General features: G+C 42.4%; 2 protein-coding genes across 4 annotated transcripts in view; one reads left to right on the forward strand and one right to left on the reverse strand.

Moving 5' to 3' along the window:
- dcaf1 (DDB1 and CUL4 associated factor 1) overlaps positions 1-11,516 on the forward strand; it is a 65,840-nt gene extending 54,324 nt beyond the window's left edge. For 2 of the 3 annotated variants that reach the window (XM_008105076.3, XM_008105077.3), the window contains exon 23: positions 721-11,516. In XM_008105076.3, the coding sequence (XP_008103283.1) occupies positions 721-1,065 (345 nt within the window). In that variant the 3' untranslated portion in view covers positions 1,066-11,516. The remainder of the gene's footprint in view (positions 1-720) is intronic. The other variant, XM_008105078.3, reaches the window with a different exon arrangement.
- Positions 11,517-12,878: 1,362 nt separating this feature from the next.
- Positions 12,879-17,356, reverse strand: rbm15b (RNA binding motif protein 15B). The gene has a single exon (XM_008105074.3). It carries the CDS (start codon positions 17,005-17,007, stop codon positions 14,188-14,190), a length of 2,820 nt encoding a protein of 939 aa, XP_008103281.2. The 5' UTR covers positions 17,008-17,356; the 3' UTR covers positions 12,879-14,187.
- Between the last annotated feature and the right edge of the window lie 56 nt (positions 17,357-17,412).

Here is a 17,412-nt window from a genome sequence, read left to right on the forward strand (position 1 = left end):
TTTGAGAATATGTTAAATTTCCTTATCAGAACAGGAATAAGTCCTACAACTTCATAAAACTCAAGCTTTTATCACAAATATCTCTGTGCCTGTGGTCTCTACTGTATTGGAACAAAATTAATGCTCCCTTAAGTCTGTTTAAGCTCCTCATTCTCTTTATTGAATATCACATTCTGTGTCGCATTTCACTGCCCTACAGATAAGTCTTTTGAAATATTGGCCTGACTAATTCAAAGCAAGCAGCATGATAGTAAAAAGAGAAATTCTTCATGGACTAGTTGATCAAATTATTGGTTAGTTTGGATTTTTATTTAAAGCTAATCATTCACACTTTTACCAATTACAGTGGCTTGAATCCAAGGTAATTAGGTTGAACTGATTCCTGTTGAAATCAGTGAGACTTGCATTGTAACAAACTTGTTCCAGTGACTTAGTCTGACTGAGTGTCCAGGAATACACTGCCATTTGGATTCTTCCAGATCTGTTCTAAATACACAGTGTTGGCCTTCTGTTGTTTTACCTCTGTAGTAAAGAGCTTGGCTCTAGAACAACCTGTCTGTTTTATTTGATGAGAACTTGGGAGGAGACACTATAAGCTTGGGACGTGTTTTGGTGGAAAGTTTGAATGCCTGGCAGTATGTTTGTCACTGTAATGTTGCCTGTTGGTTCATCCACCACCTGCTAGGTCTCATGGTTTTCTTTTTTGTAATATTTCTTAAGGAGGAGGAGGAGCAGGAAGAAGATGATGATGAGGATGAAGATGATACAGATGACCTGGATGAGCTGGATACTGACCAGCTGTTGGAAGCTGATATGGAGGAAGAGGAAAACAACGAGAATGCAGGAGAGGATGGAGAAAATGACTTCTCACCTTCTGATGATGAGGAACTGGCGAACCTGCTGGAGGAGGGAGATGAAGGGGAGGATGAAGATTCTGACGCAGATGAGGAAGTTGAGCTGATTCTTGGTGACAGTAAGTATGGCTTCCAGAAAATAGATTTTGGAGTAATCCACAGAGATTGTATAAAGAGTAAGACACCCATCCATTTCACAAAAGTGCTCTAAGCTTTTTTTCTAGATTCCAGTTGTGCCAGCTTCTCTTCTTTCTCAGTAGTCTCAGAAGAAAGGGAAGTGATTTCCCATATTGTGGTTCTGATGCCGAACATTTATCCTCAGTTTCTAGTCCAAACTGATGAGATTTTTTTAACCGTACAGTTTTGTCTTTGTAGACAGTACTGCTACTAACCCATCTCTGTAGATACAAGGCTAAGCAATTAGGATTTTTAAAAATAGAGGGTTCCTAAGGTTCTGTTGACCTATAAAGTTAATAGTGGTCATGAAAGCATTGCTCAGTGAAGTGAGAAAATCTGTTTCCTGTAGGCCTCAAAATTTAGCCATCTCATCTTCATATGACAGACTCAGTTATATTAACACAGTTGTTATATAGTGTAAAATGTTTACAACATGAAGTTATCTTTAAAAGCCATGGACTGCTGAGTGCTATAGACCACAGCATGTGGACCTATAGCACACAGCATGATGGAAACTGTCCCCTTTAAGCTCTGTATCTGTGTGAGTAACTCAATAAGACATATTTCTGGCTAAACATGGCATGGGTTCAAGCTACAGCCATCTTCCAGGTGAAGAAAGTCCCATCCCATCCCCCCGGCTTGCTTTTCAGGAGCATACTATGTCAAGCATCCATATTATGGGTGTACAAAGTTACTCATTTCAGATGCACATGGAAACTTGATGCTGCCTCAAACAGTATACATAGCTTTGCTACTTGATTTTCCTTCATTTGGCAATCTAACATTGTTACAGATGCTGAGTGCTTGAAACCTCTGGCTTTTCCAGTGGTTCCATCTGAGTGACTGTTTTTTTCATTCTCTCTCTGAAAGCTCTATTTTGTAAAGTTCAAAAAATACACAGAGGATGATAAGGGTAAATGATGGGAGAGGTAACTTCTAAAAGAGGATGCTATCTTCTTCTTTATTTATATCCAGCCTTTTCTCCAAGACAGGGAATCAAGCTTGCTTCTGGGTGAATATATATACTCTACTTGGTTACTGTCTTAGGGTACTTGGTGCAAGATCTCATTGTGTAATTGTATTTCTTCTTTGTGATCTCTATGAATCAACAATTGGGTAATCTGCACAAGGGCAGGGCATTGTTCAGAACTTTCTAGAATCACTAAGCAGAAAAAGTTTGGCGGTAACACCGTCCACAATCCCAAGATTATATAAGGCCCAGTTGCCACCAAAAACCTGTTAGTTTTTTGCCTGTTCTTCTACAATTTGTACTGCCTTATTTTTTGACAAGAGCTTCTTCCATTCCAACTTTGCATTGTGATGGCTTCCGCTTTTGAGTCATTTTGTTCAGTGCTTATAGTCTAGACCATTATGGCCTACTCAACTCACTTGGAGAGGTGTAAGCAGTGTTTGGGTAAACTCGACATGGATGGGCATTCTAAGTGCCTTCGCAAAGGACATTCTGTCCACTCATGCATTCATTGCCAGGCCTTTACACCTTAGGAAAGGAAGAATCGGGAGGTGATTTCGTTCCTCCCGGTATTAACAGGCCCTCTCGCCTTCCTCCTCCTAAACTGGTTTGAAGCAGTAAGACTTGAGCTCCTCCACATCAGTCCCAGCAACCATTTTGGGGAAATCTTTTCCTCCTTCAACGTTTTTGATGAAAGCTGCCATGAAACGTTTGACAGAGGAAGTGACTGCTTTTAATTCGAAGAGGACAAAATCTAAGGAGCCTACTCCTTCACCAGAGAAACCCCTGACACCAGGGAAGGCTTACAAAGCAGAGGAGACCAAAAAGAAAAGGTCATCTCATGCTGAACCGCTAATCCTAAACGCTGAATTACCAGGAGCCCAGAGGGCAACTTCTAAAACTATTCCTCTCACCTTGTCTCTGGAAGGAAGGCCTGATACCGGTGAGCCACACTCTGAGGGTGAAGAGGTTGAAGCTCCCATAGAAGTGGTTGGGGCTTCCCCAGCTACACCTCCAATTGACTATGAGATTGAGCCAGTATGAAGCAGGGCCACGTCTCAACCAAGGTTTCATTCTGCTTCGGCAAACCAGCCTGTTGGGGTGGAAGCCAGTCTGGTACCACCATACCACTGACATGTGGACCAGGTTTCCCTGAAAGTCCCTCAACATTGTGCTCAAGAGTTGAGTCAATATTTTCATGCCACTCCAACAGACAAGGAGGGGAAGAAGATTGATGCCATCAGCAGGGAGGTCTGTTCTGGTGCTTCTTTGCTGGCCTGTATCTCGACCAACGGGGCCAATTATTAGAGGCATGTATGCGACCCGATTGCCCCTTTCTTTGACCATCTAGACAACTAAGTCAAATCTGCCTTATCAACCTTTTGCCAAGAAGTCCTGTTTCTGGCACATCACCAAGTCCAACTGTCTAAACACATTGCTGACACTTCTGGTAAAATGCTGGCCCATGCCATGCTTGGCTTCTCCCTCTAGCCTGATCTGTTCCCAGAAACTCTTAATTGGAGAAAATAATCCCACAAGAGAAGATAAAGACAAAAATTAGACAGATCTAAACAAAGTAATAACTAGGGAGGGGATGATAGATGTGGGGAGAACTATAAAAGGAAATTTAAAAAGATTTACATTTCATCAGTTCACCAAAACTATTCAAGAGTCAATTATATTTTTGTCTCAAAAGGCTTAATCTCTAAATCTCTAGATGCAGAGATAAGAGTTATAAAAATTTCAGATTGTGCATTAATTAGCATAGATATAAAAATTTTAAAAATATATAAAATAGCTAAGAGATAGATAATTGATAATAGAGTCCTTGAAGATAAAAAATAAGAGAAAATTTATCAAAAGAACTAAAAGATACTTGGGAGATCAATGATAATAATCAGTGTCTCTTCACAATAGTGTGGGACACAATGAAAGCAGTATCTAGAGGAATCCTTGTTAAAGAACAATACAAATTAAGAGAACAACAAGAAATAGAAGGAAAAAGTTTGGAAATGGAAATTTTCTTTTATTAATTCTGACTTTTTTATTTCCATTACTATAAAAGTTTAGCATATTTTGCCATTTTTTAAATTCTTGGATCAAAATTTTTATAGATAACGTTCTAAATAAGAAATTTAATTTAGGTAATATTTTCATTTAACCAATGCTATCCTACCAAAAAGAATCCACAAAAAGAAGGTGGCTTAGGCCTCCCAAATATCAAACTATACTACCAAGCCAATCAAATAAGACACATAGCAGAAGGCTTAGCAAACCAAAGAGACTTGGAATGGTTAGAAGAGAGTGATAAAAAACTAGATTTGAAATTGGAATATATTTTCTTTCTAGATAAAAATGGAAGATATAAGAAGAACTGGTATAATAAGATAAGTAATCCCTTCTTAAAAATATTTTGGAAATCTGGAGGAAATATAAAGCAAAATTGAGGCCAAGTATCTCACCCCTAACTCCAGGATTAATTACAAACAATTTCCCTGAAATTTTTTAAAAAGGACCAGAAAAAGAATTAAAAAGAAGAGAAATAATGACAATAAAAGACTGGGATTTAAAGATGACAAATATAGAAAGAATTAGAGATCAAATATTAGAAAATAATATAACACGTTATAAATGCCTGCAACTCGGAAAATAGTCAACAGATATACAAAATAAATGTGCGGGGTAGAGAATATACAAAATTTGAGAGGATGATTATCCAAAGTGAGACTAAAGCAGAAAATGAAACAATAAAAGCTACATTAAGTGATATTTATTAACTATTACTGGAAGAAGAGCAGATTCAGGACCATCTCAAAGAAATATGGGAATTAGATCTGGGAAGAAGAGTGAATAATCAAGAATGGAAAAAATATGGAGTAAGCGCAACTTAAAATATGTCTATAAGAATTAAAGAAAATTATTATAAAATAGTATGGAGGTGGTACTTAACAGCAGTTAGGTTAAACCAGACAGAGGAGAAACATTCAAATCAATGCTAAAGAGGATTCCAATAATTAAGCTTATATATCCATATGTAGTCATGTAGATTTATACAAAAATTTTGGAAAATAGTCTTTAAAGAAGTAAGAGCAATAATAAAAGAGGTAACAGATACACCAGAAATAGCATTATTATCATTGTATGATAATATTATATCCTCACAAGAAATGAAGGAATTAATTTCCACCCTATGGTAGCTAGACTGATAATTCCAAAAAAATTGGAAAGATAAAGGTGAAATTCAATTAGAAGAATGGTATAGAGAAGTTTGGAACATAGTGATTAATGACAAACTGACTTTTGACATTAAAGTTAAAAAGGGAATATGGAAACAAACAGATTTTGGAAAATATGGGGAAAATGTATAGAATTTGTATTTACTGAAGGACGGGAACAAACCTGCAACAGAAACAATTAAATTCTGGAGATAAAGAATAAGATAAGTTGGTCCAGGTGAAGGTAGCACAGAGAAAAGATGGGGAAAGTTTTAAACTAAATTAGGTGGTTTTTATTATTACATCTATTATTATTTTATGATATTAAGTCTATATAATGATTGTATCTTTGTTGACTTTTCTTGTTGACCTTATTCATATATTGAGAAAACTCGTACTACAATATACTTTCTCGATGCAGATAGTGTTTTATTATGTTTTTCTTGCACATGCTTTTGTTGGTGACTATATTTGGAATTTTGTTTTCTTGAATAAATAAATAAATAAATAAAAGAACTAACAATGTCACGGTATGATCCTACCTCGACAACTGGCTCTTAGTTTTTTGAAGAGTTACAAAATCTGCACCCACTTGTGTTACATTCAGTCTCGAACTAGAGCCTCTTGAAGCTTATGGACAAGCCCTTTGAACCCTTGGCCACATGTTTCTTACATCTGTTGCCATGGAAAGCTACCTTCTTGGTGGCAGTTACTTCTGTGCTTTCTGCCAGGATCATACATACCTGTCTGTTCGACCTGATAGTCATTCTCAGGCTTGATATTATCTTCTTGCCAGAGGTGATGTCTTTGATTTGAATCAGGACCACCAAACTGTGTCAAAGCACATGGAATTAGGGTAACTTTTGCTTCTGTTGCTTTTCTCAAAGGGATCCCACTAGAAGCAATTTGTATCCTGTTCACTTTTGTATCACTACCGATTGGATGCTCGATTCCTGAAAGACACTTCCCTTGGTTGCTGTTTTATTATCATGTGTTTCATGACTCCCCTCGCCTCTCTGGAGGCAGTTTTGGGGTTACTTTATGTGTTTATTTTCTATGCAACTTTTCACTGGGCAGATTTACTGAATGTATCAAATTGTTATCCTGATTGTACAAGTTTATCTTATATGAATGTATGGGTATGCTTTGTATGATGCTCATTGAGCACTTTATGTGCAGTTACATGCACCAATGACTGGAAAGTGTGAGATGACACTTTTCAGAAGTTTATTTTGTACAATTCTGCAAAAGTATATTCATGTATATTTCATTGGTATTACATTGGAATTAAATCTTGATGGTTGTACATATGTTTTGTGGTACATTCTACATTCTTTCAATGGACTGTTTACATAAGTGTTCTTGTTATGGGTACATGATTCATACTGAATAACGTTTTTTGACTTAGTACCAAAGGCAGTGGTCTGTTGTGTCATGACTTCTACCTCAAATAACTTCTGCTTGCTAGTCACCCAATTGTGTAATTCACAGAGACCACAAAGAAGAAAGATAGGTTCTTCGAGTGTTTATCTTTGAATTTACACAATCCTCCCCATCCTCCCCATACAGGGTCATGCCACCTCAGATCTCAATACAGGCTGTGGCTGCAGCTTAGGAACTGAGGGGGTTTGGCGGCAACAGACCTCTTATAGTTTTGGGATGGTGAGATGGGTTCTGCCAACACTTTTCTGCCTAGTGATTCTAGAAGATTACGACCAGTGCTTTGCGCCTGCACAGATTATCCAATTGTGTGAATTCACAGATGACCACTGTAATTGCCTTCTTGTCCAACTGCAATAGGGTTGTTGACCCATCAAAGTACTGATGGAACAGAGCCAATGCCCAACTACCTTGTATTTGTGGAACGAGGAAAGAGAAGATTTAATACACTACCTGTTACATTGCCCTTCTTATAATGACCCCAGAAACAATCTCCTGGGAGCCATTTAGAAGAAAGGCCAGCATGGCAACAGTCAGCAGTTATCTGTGACCTGTTAGCGGATTATTCCAAAAATATAACATTAAAGGTTGCCACATTTGCAGTCACAGCCCAAAAAATCCAAGCTAAATTTGTAAAGTCCACAGCGGAGGCTAGAAATGGAAACAGTTTGGGATAATACAAATCAGATATTGTTATTGTTATCATGTCTATGGGGATTGTCACTGCTACTGTAATATGACAAAGCTAGTTTATAGAATAAGTTTTAATGTTTATATTGGAAAGTGTATACTGTACTTTTAAAAGTTGTATATTATTTGATGTCATGGCCTATGGCTAGTACAATAAACAACTCACTCATAGATGAACACTCAAAGAAATAGTTACAGGTAAGCAATCGGTCCTTTCAAAGGAACTCAGAACTTGTACGATAATCTTTTATGACTTGCAGGTCAGTGACAATCTGCCTTTATAGGAGGGTCATCCATTCTTCTACTTTGGGAAAGTTTCTATGAAGAAGGAAACCTAACTAAATTGTTCTTAATTAATTTAATTTACCATTGTCTCTCTTTTTTGCTCTCCACTATTTTTTTGTTTTTATCCAACCATAACTGGATGAGTTGCAGAAGTCTATCTCAACATGTGTGTTTGGTTGGGGTACTGCTTTGACTCTGAAGACCAGGCTCTAAATCCTCTCTGAACCCTGAAAATCCACTGGGTGGCCATGGGACAAGTCACACTCTTCTGTCCTCAGAAAAGGCAAACACAAACCTCACCTTGCCAAGAAAAATCTGTGATAGGTTTGCCTTAGAATTACCATAAGTAAGAAATAATTTTAAGACACACAACAGCAACAAATGGAATAGAGAGGAGCTGACTGAGTGACTGATACTGGGAGCAGAGTGTATTATTTAAATAAACTAGAATTCTTGATTCTAGAACACTTATATTTGCATCTTAAAGGGCACATCATTCAGATACATCTGGCTTCAAAATTACTGATTTAAAAGGAGTGAAGCATGGAAAAACCTTTTGTAGAAAGAGAGGCAAGTGTATCCAATAAGCATGTAGGTAGTGTAAGGGCAGCACAACTAAATCCACACGATCCACAAATAAGTTGCAGCTCTTCCTTCTTCTCAGAGTAGCATAAAGTCAACTGAAGATATCCATCTCAAAAACCATGTTTAACCATGTAAAGGATACATGTATAGCCATGTAAAAACTTCTGTCATGAAGTACAATGCTCTATACTTGATCTCTTATTTGAAGTTGCTCTGTAATATTAATGTGCATGTATTATTTTACTAGTAACTTCAAGTGTGGTGTGATGCTTGCAGAAAGCACCCTTCATCTCACCTTCATTGAGTTTCATCTCCTGGCCATATTGTGTCCCATGTAGTGAATAATGCATTGTTCTCTCTGTTCTCCATTGTACTGGATTTCTGGATTAGTACTTTTCAAAGGCTTTTTTGTCATGTTCTCCCTTATGTGAGTCTAACTTAAACTGAGAGCCCTGGGCAAATCTCTAGTGTGCATGCGCTGCATAGATTTACCTGGCTGGGTTCTTTCAGCTTGCATTCTGATTGTAATATAGGACCTTCTTTTTAACAGATGTCCCTTGAAAATGTCAGTAAGGACTCAGGAAAAGAAGGGCTCTTTAGTATTAGTATTATTTATTATTTATTTCATTTATATGCTACCTTTATCTTAAAATTGGGGCATAAATGGCTCACAAAAAGGATAAATTTAAACAGCAATACAAATTTAAAGACAATTATAAGTTATTACATTAAAACAGTGTAAAATCATTTTATAAGCTTCCCTGTGATCAATTACTCATTAAAAGCCTGCTTAAACGGGACTTTGCCTGCCTTTGGAAAAAAAAAAAACAGCATGGAGGGGGACAGTCGAACCTCTCGAAGAAAGGACTTCTGCAGAGAGGGGGCAGCCACTGCGAAGGCTCTCTCAAGAGTCCTCACCATGTGAGCCTGTGATGGTGGTGGGACCGAGAGAAACCCCTCCCTTGGGGACATTAAGGCCTTTTGAAGAGTTCTACCCTGCCAGTTAATGTTTTTATTTCTGCACACTTCTTCTGATAATTACATTGCTGAATAAACACCATTGGGAACTAACCCATACATACTGTGGAAGCAGAGCTATGAGCCTAAACATGCAGAATTATTTCATTATCTCTCTTGAATTTTCGTTTTGTGACACCAATGTTTCACAAGTGATGTTTTGAATGCTACACTGCCATAGATTCCATACACAATGCAGTTGTACTTCCCTGCCTGGATTTTCTATATCTAGGCAGCAGGTTTTGATGTGGCTGTTTTAGTGACAAAGTAGATGCAGGCAGCTGCTTAAAAACAAAGATACTGGCCAAACTCGGCTTTCCAAGTGAGTCTTTCTTGTTGCCTATGCTGCCTGTTCTGAAATGATAGGATATTATTATAAGACTGTTTTGGAGTACTTGGTGTTAAGTGCAATAAGTCTGCTGTCCTTGGTAGGTTTTAAACAGACAATATCTCTGGTAGCTATTAAACAGACAAAATGAAGTACATTTAAATTCCATGCCAGCATAAAGTTGTTTTCCTTTATCCCCTAAGGTAGTGTATACACAATGAATCACAAACATTCTTCTGTATCCTCTCATATTTCAATAGTAACCTTCAATAGTAACCTTTGGAAACAAGGAGTGGGCCAGAATCCATTTGCCTAAGCACACTTTCTTACGTGTGTGTAGGAATCGACATGTTATAGTAACTGCCCCACCTGAAGCATAGTTCTAGACCCAGAGCAAACACAGTCAAACCTCCTCTGCATTCCCTACCTGCAGGGGCAGGCTGTTACAACACAACCTTGAAATGGGGAAGTAATAAGTTGCCTTTTCCTCTCCACAGACATGGCATCATCAAACCAATTATTATTGGAACAAGGATGGCAGTGAAAGTTGTCTGCCCCATATTGTTTAGTATGAGAAATGGCACCATCTGTGAAGAGAATTAATGTCTCCTCTGTGGCCTGCTTTTCTAGTTAATCAAACTATTACAGATTTCACTTCAGAAATATTACCAGCCTTTTCTTGTTTGTTTAGCTTTATTAGGGTATCAAGTAAACAGGGAGCACCATTTGATCTTTTACAGGTTTTGAAATTTCATCTTGTCCCCTTTTTGAATATAATAACTAAACCATGAGTATAATCTTGTGTCTCTGATGTCTCTTTGGGCCTGTGAATATGGATAGGAGAAAAGTCTCACCTACTCAACTTTTGCCTGGCTGGTCATTGCTCAGGGTTCCTAGGTGACCATATTGCTGCTAAAAGTGGTTCTGGCTCTTGACAGTTACTGTTGGGGTGAAGGCGCTTGGTTTGGGAACCTTTTTGACATGAAAGTTTTGCATTGTTCAAATAAACCATTTATCCCCTTTCTAGCTGACAGCTCCGATAATTTGGATTTGGAAGATGACATAATCTTATCTCTGAATGAATGAGCAGCTATCCCACAGGATGTTGGTGGCAGGAAGGCGCCCGTCTCAGAAGCCAGGAGACCAAACAGGAGGCGATACTGTGCACCCTCTCAGATTGTAATTCTCGGAAGAACATCTAAAGATCTCCAGCCCTCCTGGTCTTGCAGAGGACAGATGCAGACTGCTGGCATGGCCAGAGCCTTCCTACAAAGAGACTAGAGGGGTTTAAAGGCCTTTCTTTTCTTTCTTTCTTTTTGTTTTTAGGCTGAGACAAGAGTCTCCTCTCCACAGAGATGTCTGAAGATATTTCAATATATTTTCTTTGTATAAAGTTCTTTCCTAAAGAACAGAAATAGTTTTATATGAAACAAAAAAGGATAAAAAAACAGGCAGATGTTATAAAGAGGGTATGAATATGTACCCTTCTATTTAGATGCCATGATAAATTTTGGGGAAAGGAAAAAGTTTAACAATAACAAAAGGGCATTTTTATTGAAAAGTGAAGGGTGGGAGGCAGTGAATCATGGATTGTAAAACTGTGGATGAGTGATTTTTATTTTCAATATAATTTTAATAGAGGTGTTGCTACCTGCTGTGAAATGTTCATTTTTTTTGTCAGATGCCTTTTGTCTTATCAAAAACCCAAGACATCCTGCTGTAGTGGCCATGCGGGAGGCTGAAGGTCCTGTTCACAACCTGCCGTTGCTGGAAATGAAGGACTCATTTATAAGTTCCCCTTCATTTTATCCCAGCCTTTCTTTTGTGATTAAAAATTTCAATCTACCTTCCTTTCTGCCCTGATTGTGAAAACTGCAAATCGAAGGCCTTTTTCTTTAATGTAAATTGTATTTATTAAAAAAATAAAAATAAAATTCATCTCCAGTCTGTTCATAGCCTTGAGGTGATATAGCATAATTTGTTGCCTTGGCTTAAGGCTGTCATTTCTGCCATGAGATATAACTTAGTCATACTGGAGTTGCAACTGCATTCATCTGAATGTGACAGGAAAAAATGGGAAGAGGGGTCCACTGCTTAATTTTCATGTGAACAAACAATTCAAAAATTGGGAAAGTCTTTCCTTCGACTCCCCTTGGAAAACGACAAATATATGCAAAATGACTATGCAGACATTATAGCTATGTAAACTTAAAATGTCCATAAATAATTTTTAATTTCCCCTTTTGTCCTCTCATCTCCTTTAACTACATTAATTCATATTTCTGCTTAAATATATGTCTGCTCCATTTCAGCTAGTAAGTGCTTTACAAAATCAGGAAGAATCATTACTATTTGGCTTTCAGTGACATTTGTTGATGAAAATATTTTGCTTATCCCGTGATCTCCCTGCATCAATTTAAAACCTGTCCATTTCCTATTTCAGTTTTTACAATAAATGAAACAAACAGAATATTTATAAATTAACTGCCCTAAGAGAATTAGAATGCTCAGAAATTATTGAAATCAAGCAACAAAAAAAGAGGCTTTCCTTTGACTTTTTCATGGTATTTCTCCCAAGTGCAATGGATCGAAAGCTATTCAGAAGCAAACAAAATCTGCTCCTTTATAAATTGCTACAGGCATTCAGAAATATCTTCTGAATCCTTTTGTGTGGCTTTTTTTTGGTTTAACATGTGACTGATCCTCCCTAATATGCCAGCATATTGAATGAAGATCTAATAGGATGAAGTTGGGTAGAAACTTCTATGCAGTACATTCTTATCTCCCTTTAGAAATTTGTATTTCGAGAAGGCTTCATTATTGCCATTTCATCAGAAATGCAGATGAAAATGACATTGACAGCTTTTACTAAAATCTGGTAAGTTAACCTATCATTTAAATTCTAAACTAATTACTGTGAGGGGCCTAAGCCTTTCAGAATAGAAATTCCATCCTTAACTTTGTTTAGGATGTGGACAAACAACGCAAGAGGTTTTTCAGGAAACAGTTTTGAACATGGCTTCTCTCAGAAATTCTACTTTGCTGGTGAATTAAAAGTCTGGATGTCTGCCACCCTAACTTCACTGCACAAGAACAGAATTTAGTTGCTTAAAACAAATGGAGCACTGATGCTAAAATCTCAGGAGCCAGACCGGGACTTTACAGGCTTGATAGCATCCTGTACAATTCATGTCACTGGTGCAGGGGCTGTCAAATGTGAACAAATAGATTTTTCTACTATCCAATCTACACATTCTTTGCAAAATGTTGCAAGTTCCTTGAAAAGCAAGCTTAGAAAGAGAATTATGCAAGCTAAATGAATATGCATACATCTATTTATTAGTTGCATAACTTAGACACAAGTGGAGTTATTCTAGTGTAAATGTGGGATGATTTTACCACAGCATACACACACTCCACCTAATATTTTACAATCCACACTTCATTCTTTTTTACCTGAGGGCCACTTCACAAAACAATAGTCTACATACATAGCCATGTCGGACAGAAGTATATTCTGCTGTTAAGCACTTGCAAGAATCCCCTGCCAGCTGTGATTCCCAGTAAATTAGATGTGCTTTTATTGCACTTGATACTATGCATATTTTTTGTAGAGGTGGCTATGCCATCACATTATATCCAGCAAGAATCGCAGAGCAGTAAGCATGTCAACATGTGTAAGACAGCCACTTTCTGCCCCAGAATGATTTCATCTACCTGTCTAAACCCACTGAGTATTACAAGAGAGGGAAATTGCATTGCTATCTATAGTATAATACACACACTATAAACAATGTTTTCCTCTTTATTTTTGTGATGAAGGAACTGAACAACATAATCATTTAGGTGTTGTTATCAGGTCCTACTCAAGTGTCTGGTTATCTGTCTTCCTGAGAAGCCCATCGCTATTAACAGGAAATCTAAGAACGGCTTTGAATTTGCAATATGATAATCCATCCAACAGGAAACACAGAAGAGGGAAAAACCTAAGGTGCCTTGCATCTTTATGCATTAGGAGGTGCTAGGGATTAGACTGAACATTTACGCTTTGTAGAGCTGTTCTTTGGTTAAGACCACCTTAAATGTTGTCACCCACCACAAAAAGGCTGGTCTAATTGAGGTTACGTCACCTCATTTTTTTTAAAAAAAACCAACAACCTGGAATTAACTATTGAGGAAAGAAGCAACCAGGCTTCAACTTTCTGAGAAGAAGAAAAAAAAAGCTGGCATGATGTTGAACAGCAGTAGGAAGGAAGGGTCTTACAAACTGTAGGGGCAGTAGGTACTAACTGCATCTACTGGAGCACAGAGCCAGCCTGGCAAGACTACAGAAACCAGGACACTGCACAAAGTTAAAAATCCATCAGTGAACAAGGCTTTACTGACAACTTTCCATACATTTAAAAAAATAAGAACACAGCAGACAGTGTCACATATTAAAAACAAATGGGATTCATTAAATGGATATTAAAATTAATTCAAAGCTAATAAAACTGTAGAATTCTGTTGGGAGGACTTTTGGGGCCTCACTCAAAATAATTGGCCTTCAAAGGAACCAGGCTGTGTAAGATAAAGAAACATGGAATCAGAAAAAGGAGGAAGAAAGGAGATAAAAGAGAGTAAATACTAGGCAGTGTCTTTGACTATCACTATCACCATATGTTCTTCTTCTAACTTTCCCAATGTTCTTAGTGCGGACTGAAGGTACTGCTGGGAGAATTCGCAAGGAGGGAAAGCATAAAGCATGCCCGTGCTGTCTCTGCCCTTTGCCCCTCCCACAGGAAGGCTGATAACCCCAGCAGCCTGTTTCTGTTTCAAGTAAGAGACCAGATTCCTGAGAAGCCGCCTTTGTAAGCTGGGCTCCACGGCAGGGAAGGTCCCTTCAGCACTTGCTCCTGGAGTAGACTGGGTAGCCAGCAGCACAGCATAGCCATTGGGGCTTCCTTGCTTGATGCGTCGAGTTACTTCATCCAGCTTGGGCTGGTCAAGCCGAAGTCTCTGAGCAATCTTAAGCTGTGTCAGCTTTCCCCCAGACAAGTGGTCTTTCAGGAGCCCATTAATGACCCCCAAGTCCCCTTCAAGGATGTGCATAGATGTAGGGAAACAGCTGTTCTTCAGGACAAGTAGCCCATGCCAGGCAAGCTGCAGAGTGTGGGCATAATCTGACAAGCTTTTTAGTTTCTTCGTTTCCAATTTGGACTCTTCGTGAGTCTTTGATTCAGACTCACCAGTTCGATGATTGCGTTCACTGTCTCTTTTCTTAGGCTGAGGATCGGACATTTCACGATGAGGCTTGTCTTCTGATGTGTGCCGGTTGTTCTGGAGGGAGTTATTCTGCTCTTTCTCTGTGGCAGCCTCAGTCGTGTGGTTCTCTTTCCGCATCCGATCCGGACTGCGGTCAACAGCTGTCCCTCCAGCCTTTGTCCTGCTTCGGTCCTCATAGGGCGAGTGGGTGGTTCTCCCACGTTCGCTGGAAAGGCTGCGCCTTTTGCGCCTTTCCTCCCAAGGCTTAAGCACGCTACGGTCGCCATCGCTGCCCCAGCGTTCTCCACTGCGGCTGCGTGCTGACCGGCTGTAGGCCTCCAAATTATTTCTGCGCTCTGCATTTTTGACAGGACTGGCCCAATCTGCCTCCAGAAAGCTCCTTTCCCTGTCAGAGTAGAGAAGATGAGGAGGAGTCCTATCCCTCACCCTTAAGTCCTGTTCCAGGCTCCTGTGTCTGCTATAGGCCTCAGGGAGCAACTCGTAGTGCACCGGCAGTGGTGCGGGCGGATATGGCTGAGGATAGCGCACCTCCTCAGCTTTGGCAAAGTCTACTCGCAGTCTCCGCTCAGGCCCACCCAACGGGAAACCCCTCATCTGCGCACAGGCTGCCTGGGCAGCATCCAAACTTTCATACTGAATGTAAGCAAAACTGTCCCCCTTCACATAGTCAATCGTCCGAATGCTCCCAAAGCGGTCAAACTCCCTCGCCAGGGCAGCCAGGGAAGTACTAGGACCGAGGCCGCCCACCCAGAGCCTGGTGGTAGGGTTGGCTTTTCCGTAGCCAATCTTGATGGGGTTCCTGCCAACCACCCGCCCGGACATGGCCACCTTGGCCCGGTGCGCCATGTCCAGGTTCTGAAACTTGAGGAAAGCGTAGGCGCCCCCTTGGCCCCGGGCTGGGCGCTTGATGACCACTTCCTCGATGATGCCATACTTCTCGAAGGCCCGCCTCAGCTCTGCCTCGGAGACGCTGTGGTCCAGGTTGCCGATGAAGAGGTTCCGGGTGGCCCTCTGGTCATCCTCTGGCATCAGCTCCTCCTCGGCCGCTGCCACTGATGCCGCCGCAGGGTATCCATAGGGCCGTCCCCGCTCGTCGTAGAGGCCATAGTAGTCCAGCACACGTTCTCGCTCCCGCGACAGGCCCAGGGCCACGGCCTCCAGGGCAAAGGCGGCAGCAGCAGCGGCCTGTGCGTGGCGTGGGGGGCGGGCCTCTCGGAGAAGGGGCCCGGGCACAGGGGAGAGTGAACGCTGCTTATAGGGGAAGACACCCCCGTGGAGCGGGGGCAAGAAGGCCAGGGGCTCCGCGGAGGGGGCGGGTGGTGGAGTGCGGCTCCTCCTCCCGCCGCCCCGCAGATACACAGGCTCCACCTTGAGGGGCCGGTCAAAGAGCAGTAGCTGGCGGGCGCGTGCGTGACGCCGTGCATCCCTGGCGTCCGAGGGGTGTCGGAAGTTGACGTAGGCCACACGGCCCAGCTCCGGGGTGTGTGAGAGCTTAACGCTGATGTCGCCGGCCCCACCGCTGGCAAAACGCTGGAACTGGCGGAAGAGGCCCTCCTCCAGGAGCTGGTCGGGCAGCGCGGGGCTCAGGCCGCTCACCAACAGAGTCTTGTACTCGCTGCTGGCTCCCGGGGGCTCCACCGCCAGCCCCGCCAGCCCCGCCGCCGCAGAGAGGCCCAGGCCCGGCGCCAGGAGAAGGGACGGGGCCGCCACCGGGGGTGGAGCGGGGACGCCCAGCAGCAGCGAGGGCGCCGCCACCGGCACCGCGGGCAGCGCTTTGGCCTTGGGCAGCACCCGCGAGGAGGCCGAGGCGAGAGAGGGCAGCGAGGGCAAGGCAGAGGAGGAGGAGGAGGGGTTGGCGGCCTGGCTGCTGCTCCTGGCGCCGGAGGAGGACGACGAGGAGGAGGCGGCGGTGGCGCGGTGGTTGGCCTCTCCGCCGGGCCCAGGCCGCTCCTCCCCGCGGTGGCTGCGCGAGCTGGAGCCGGAGCCGCCGGCTGAAGGCTTGTCCCGACTGCTGCGCGACGACGAGGACGAGGAGGCGGCGGAGGAGGAGGCGCCCGAGCTGCGATGCGGGCCCCGCCGGCTGCTGCTGCCGCCGCTCCCGCTGTCCCGCTCGCGAGGCCTCTTCGCCGAGGACGAGGCTCCCCGCGAGGGGCTGGAATCCCGCTCGCTGGCCCGCTTCATGGCTCCGGGGCCCGCGGTTCAAGAGGCGCCTCCAGCAGCAGCTGCCATCTTGGACAAAAGGGAGCGAACCAAGGCGGCTCTGCCCAGTTGCCGCGCCGTACGCGCCTCACACGTCATCACCCCGCGCCGCCTCTGACGAGAAGAGAGGGCGACAGCAAAGCGACGGGCACCGCGACGTAAGGGCTTCGGGCAGCGAGCGGGGCCGCGCCAGACCCCTCCCGCCGCCCTCCCTCGCCGCAGCGGCAGGAGGAGAACAAAAGCCCTCTCAGTGCCAGGCTCTCCCCGCGCGCCCGGTGACTTTGAGGCCAGTCCCAGGTGGGCGGAGCCGCCTCTTTTCCCGCCTCAGGAAGTGGGAGACGGAGGGCGGAAGGGGTCAATTCGGAAGGGAAGCCAGGCCGACACCCC

This window comes from Anolis carolinensis, chromosome 2, assembly GCF_035594765.1.
Source record: "Anolis carolinensis isolate JA03-04 chromosome 2, rAnoCar3.1.pri, whole genome shotgun sequence".
Classification (NCBI taxonomy): domain Eukaryota; kingdom Metazoa; phylum Chordata; class Lepidosauria; order Squamata; family Dactyloidae; genus Anolis; species Anolis carolinensis.

Coding starts and splice junctions, on each gene's coding strand:
- rbm15b (XM_008105074.3), bottom strand. CDS start 17,007: ATGAAGCGGGCCAGCGAGCGGGATTCCAGCCCCTCGCGGGGAGCCTCG.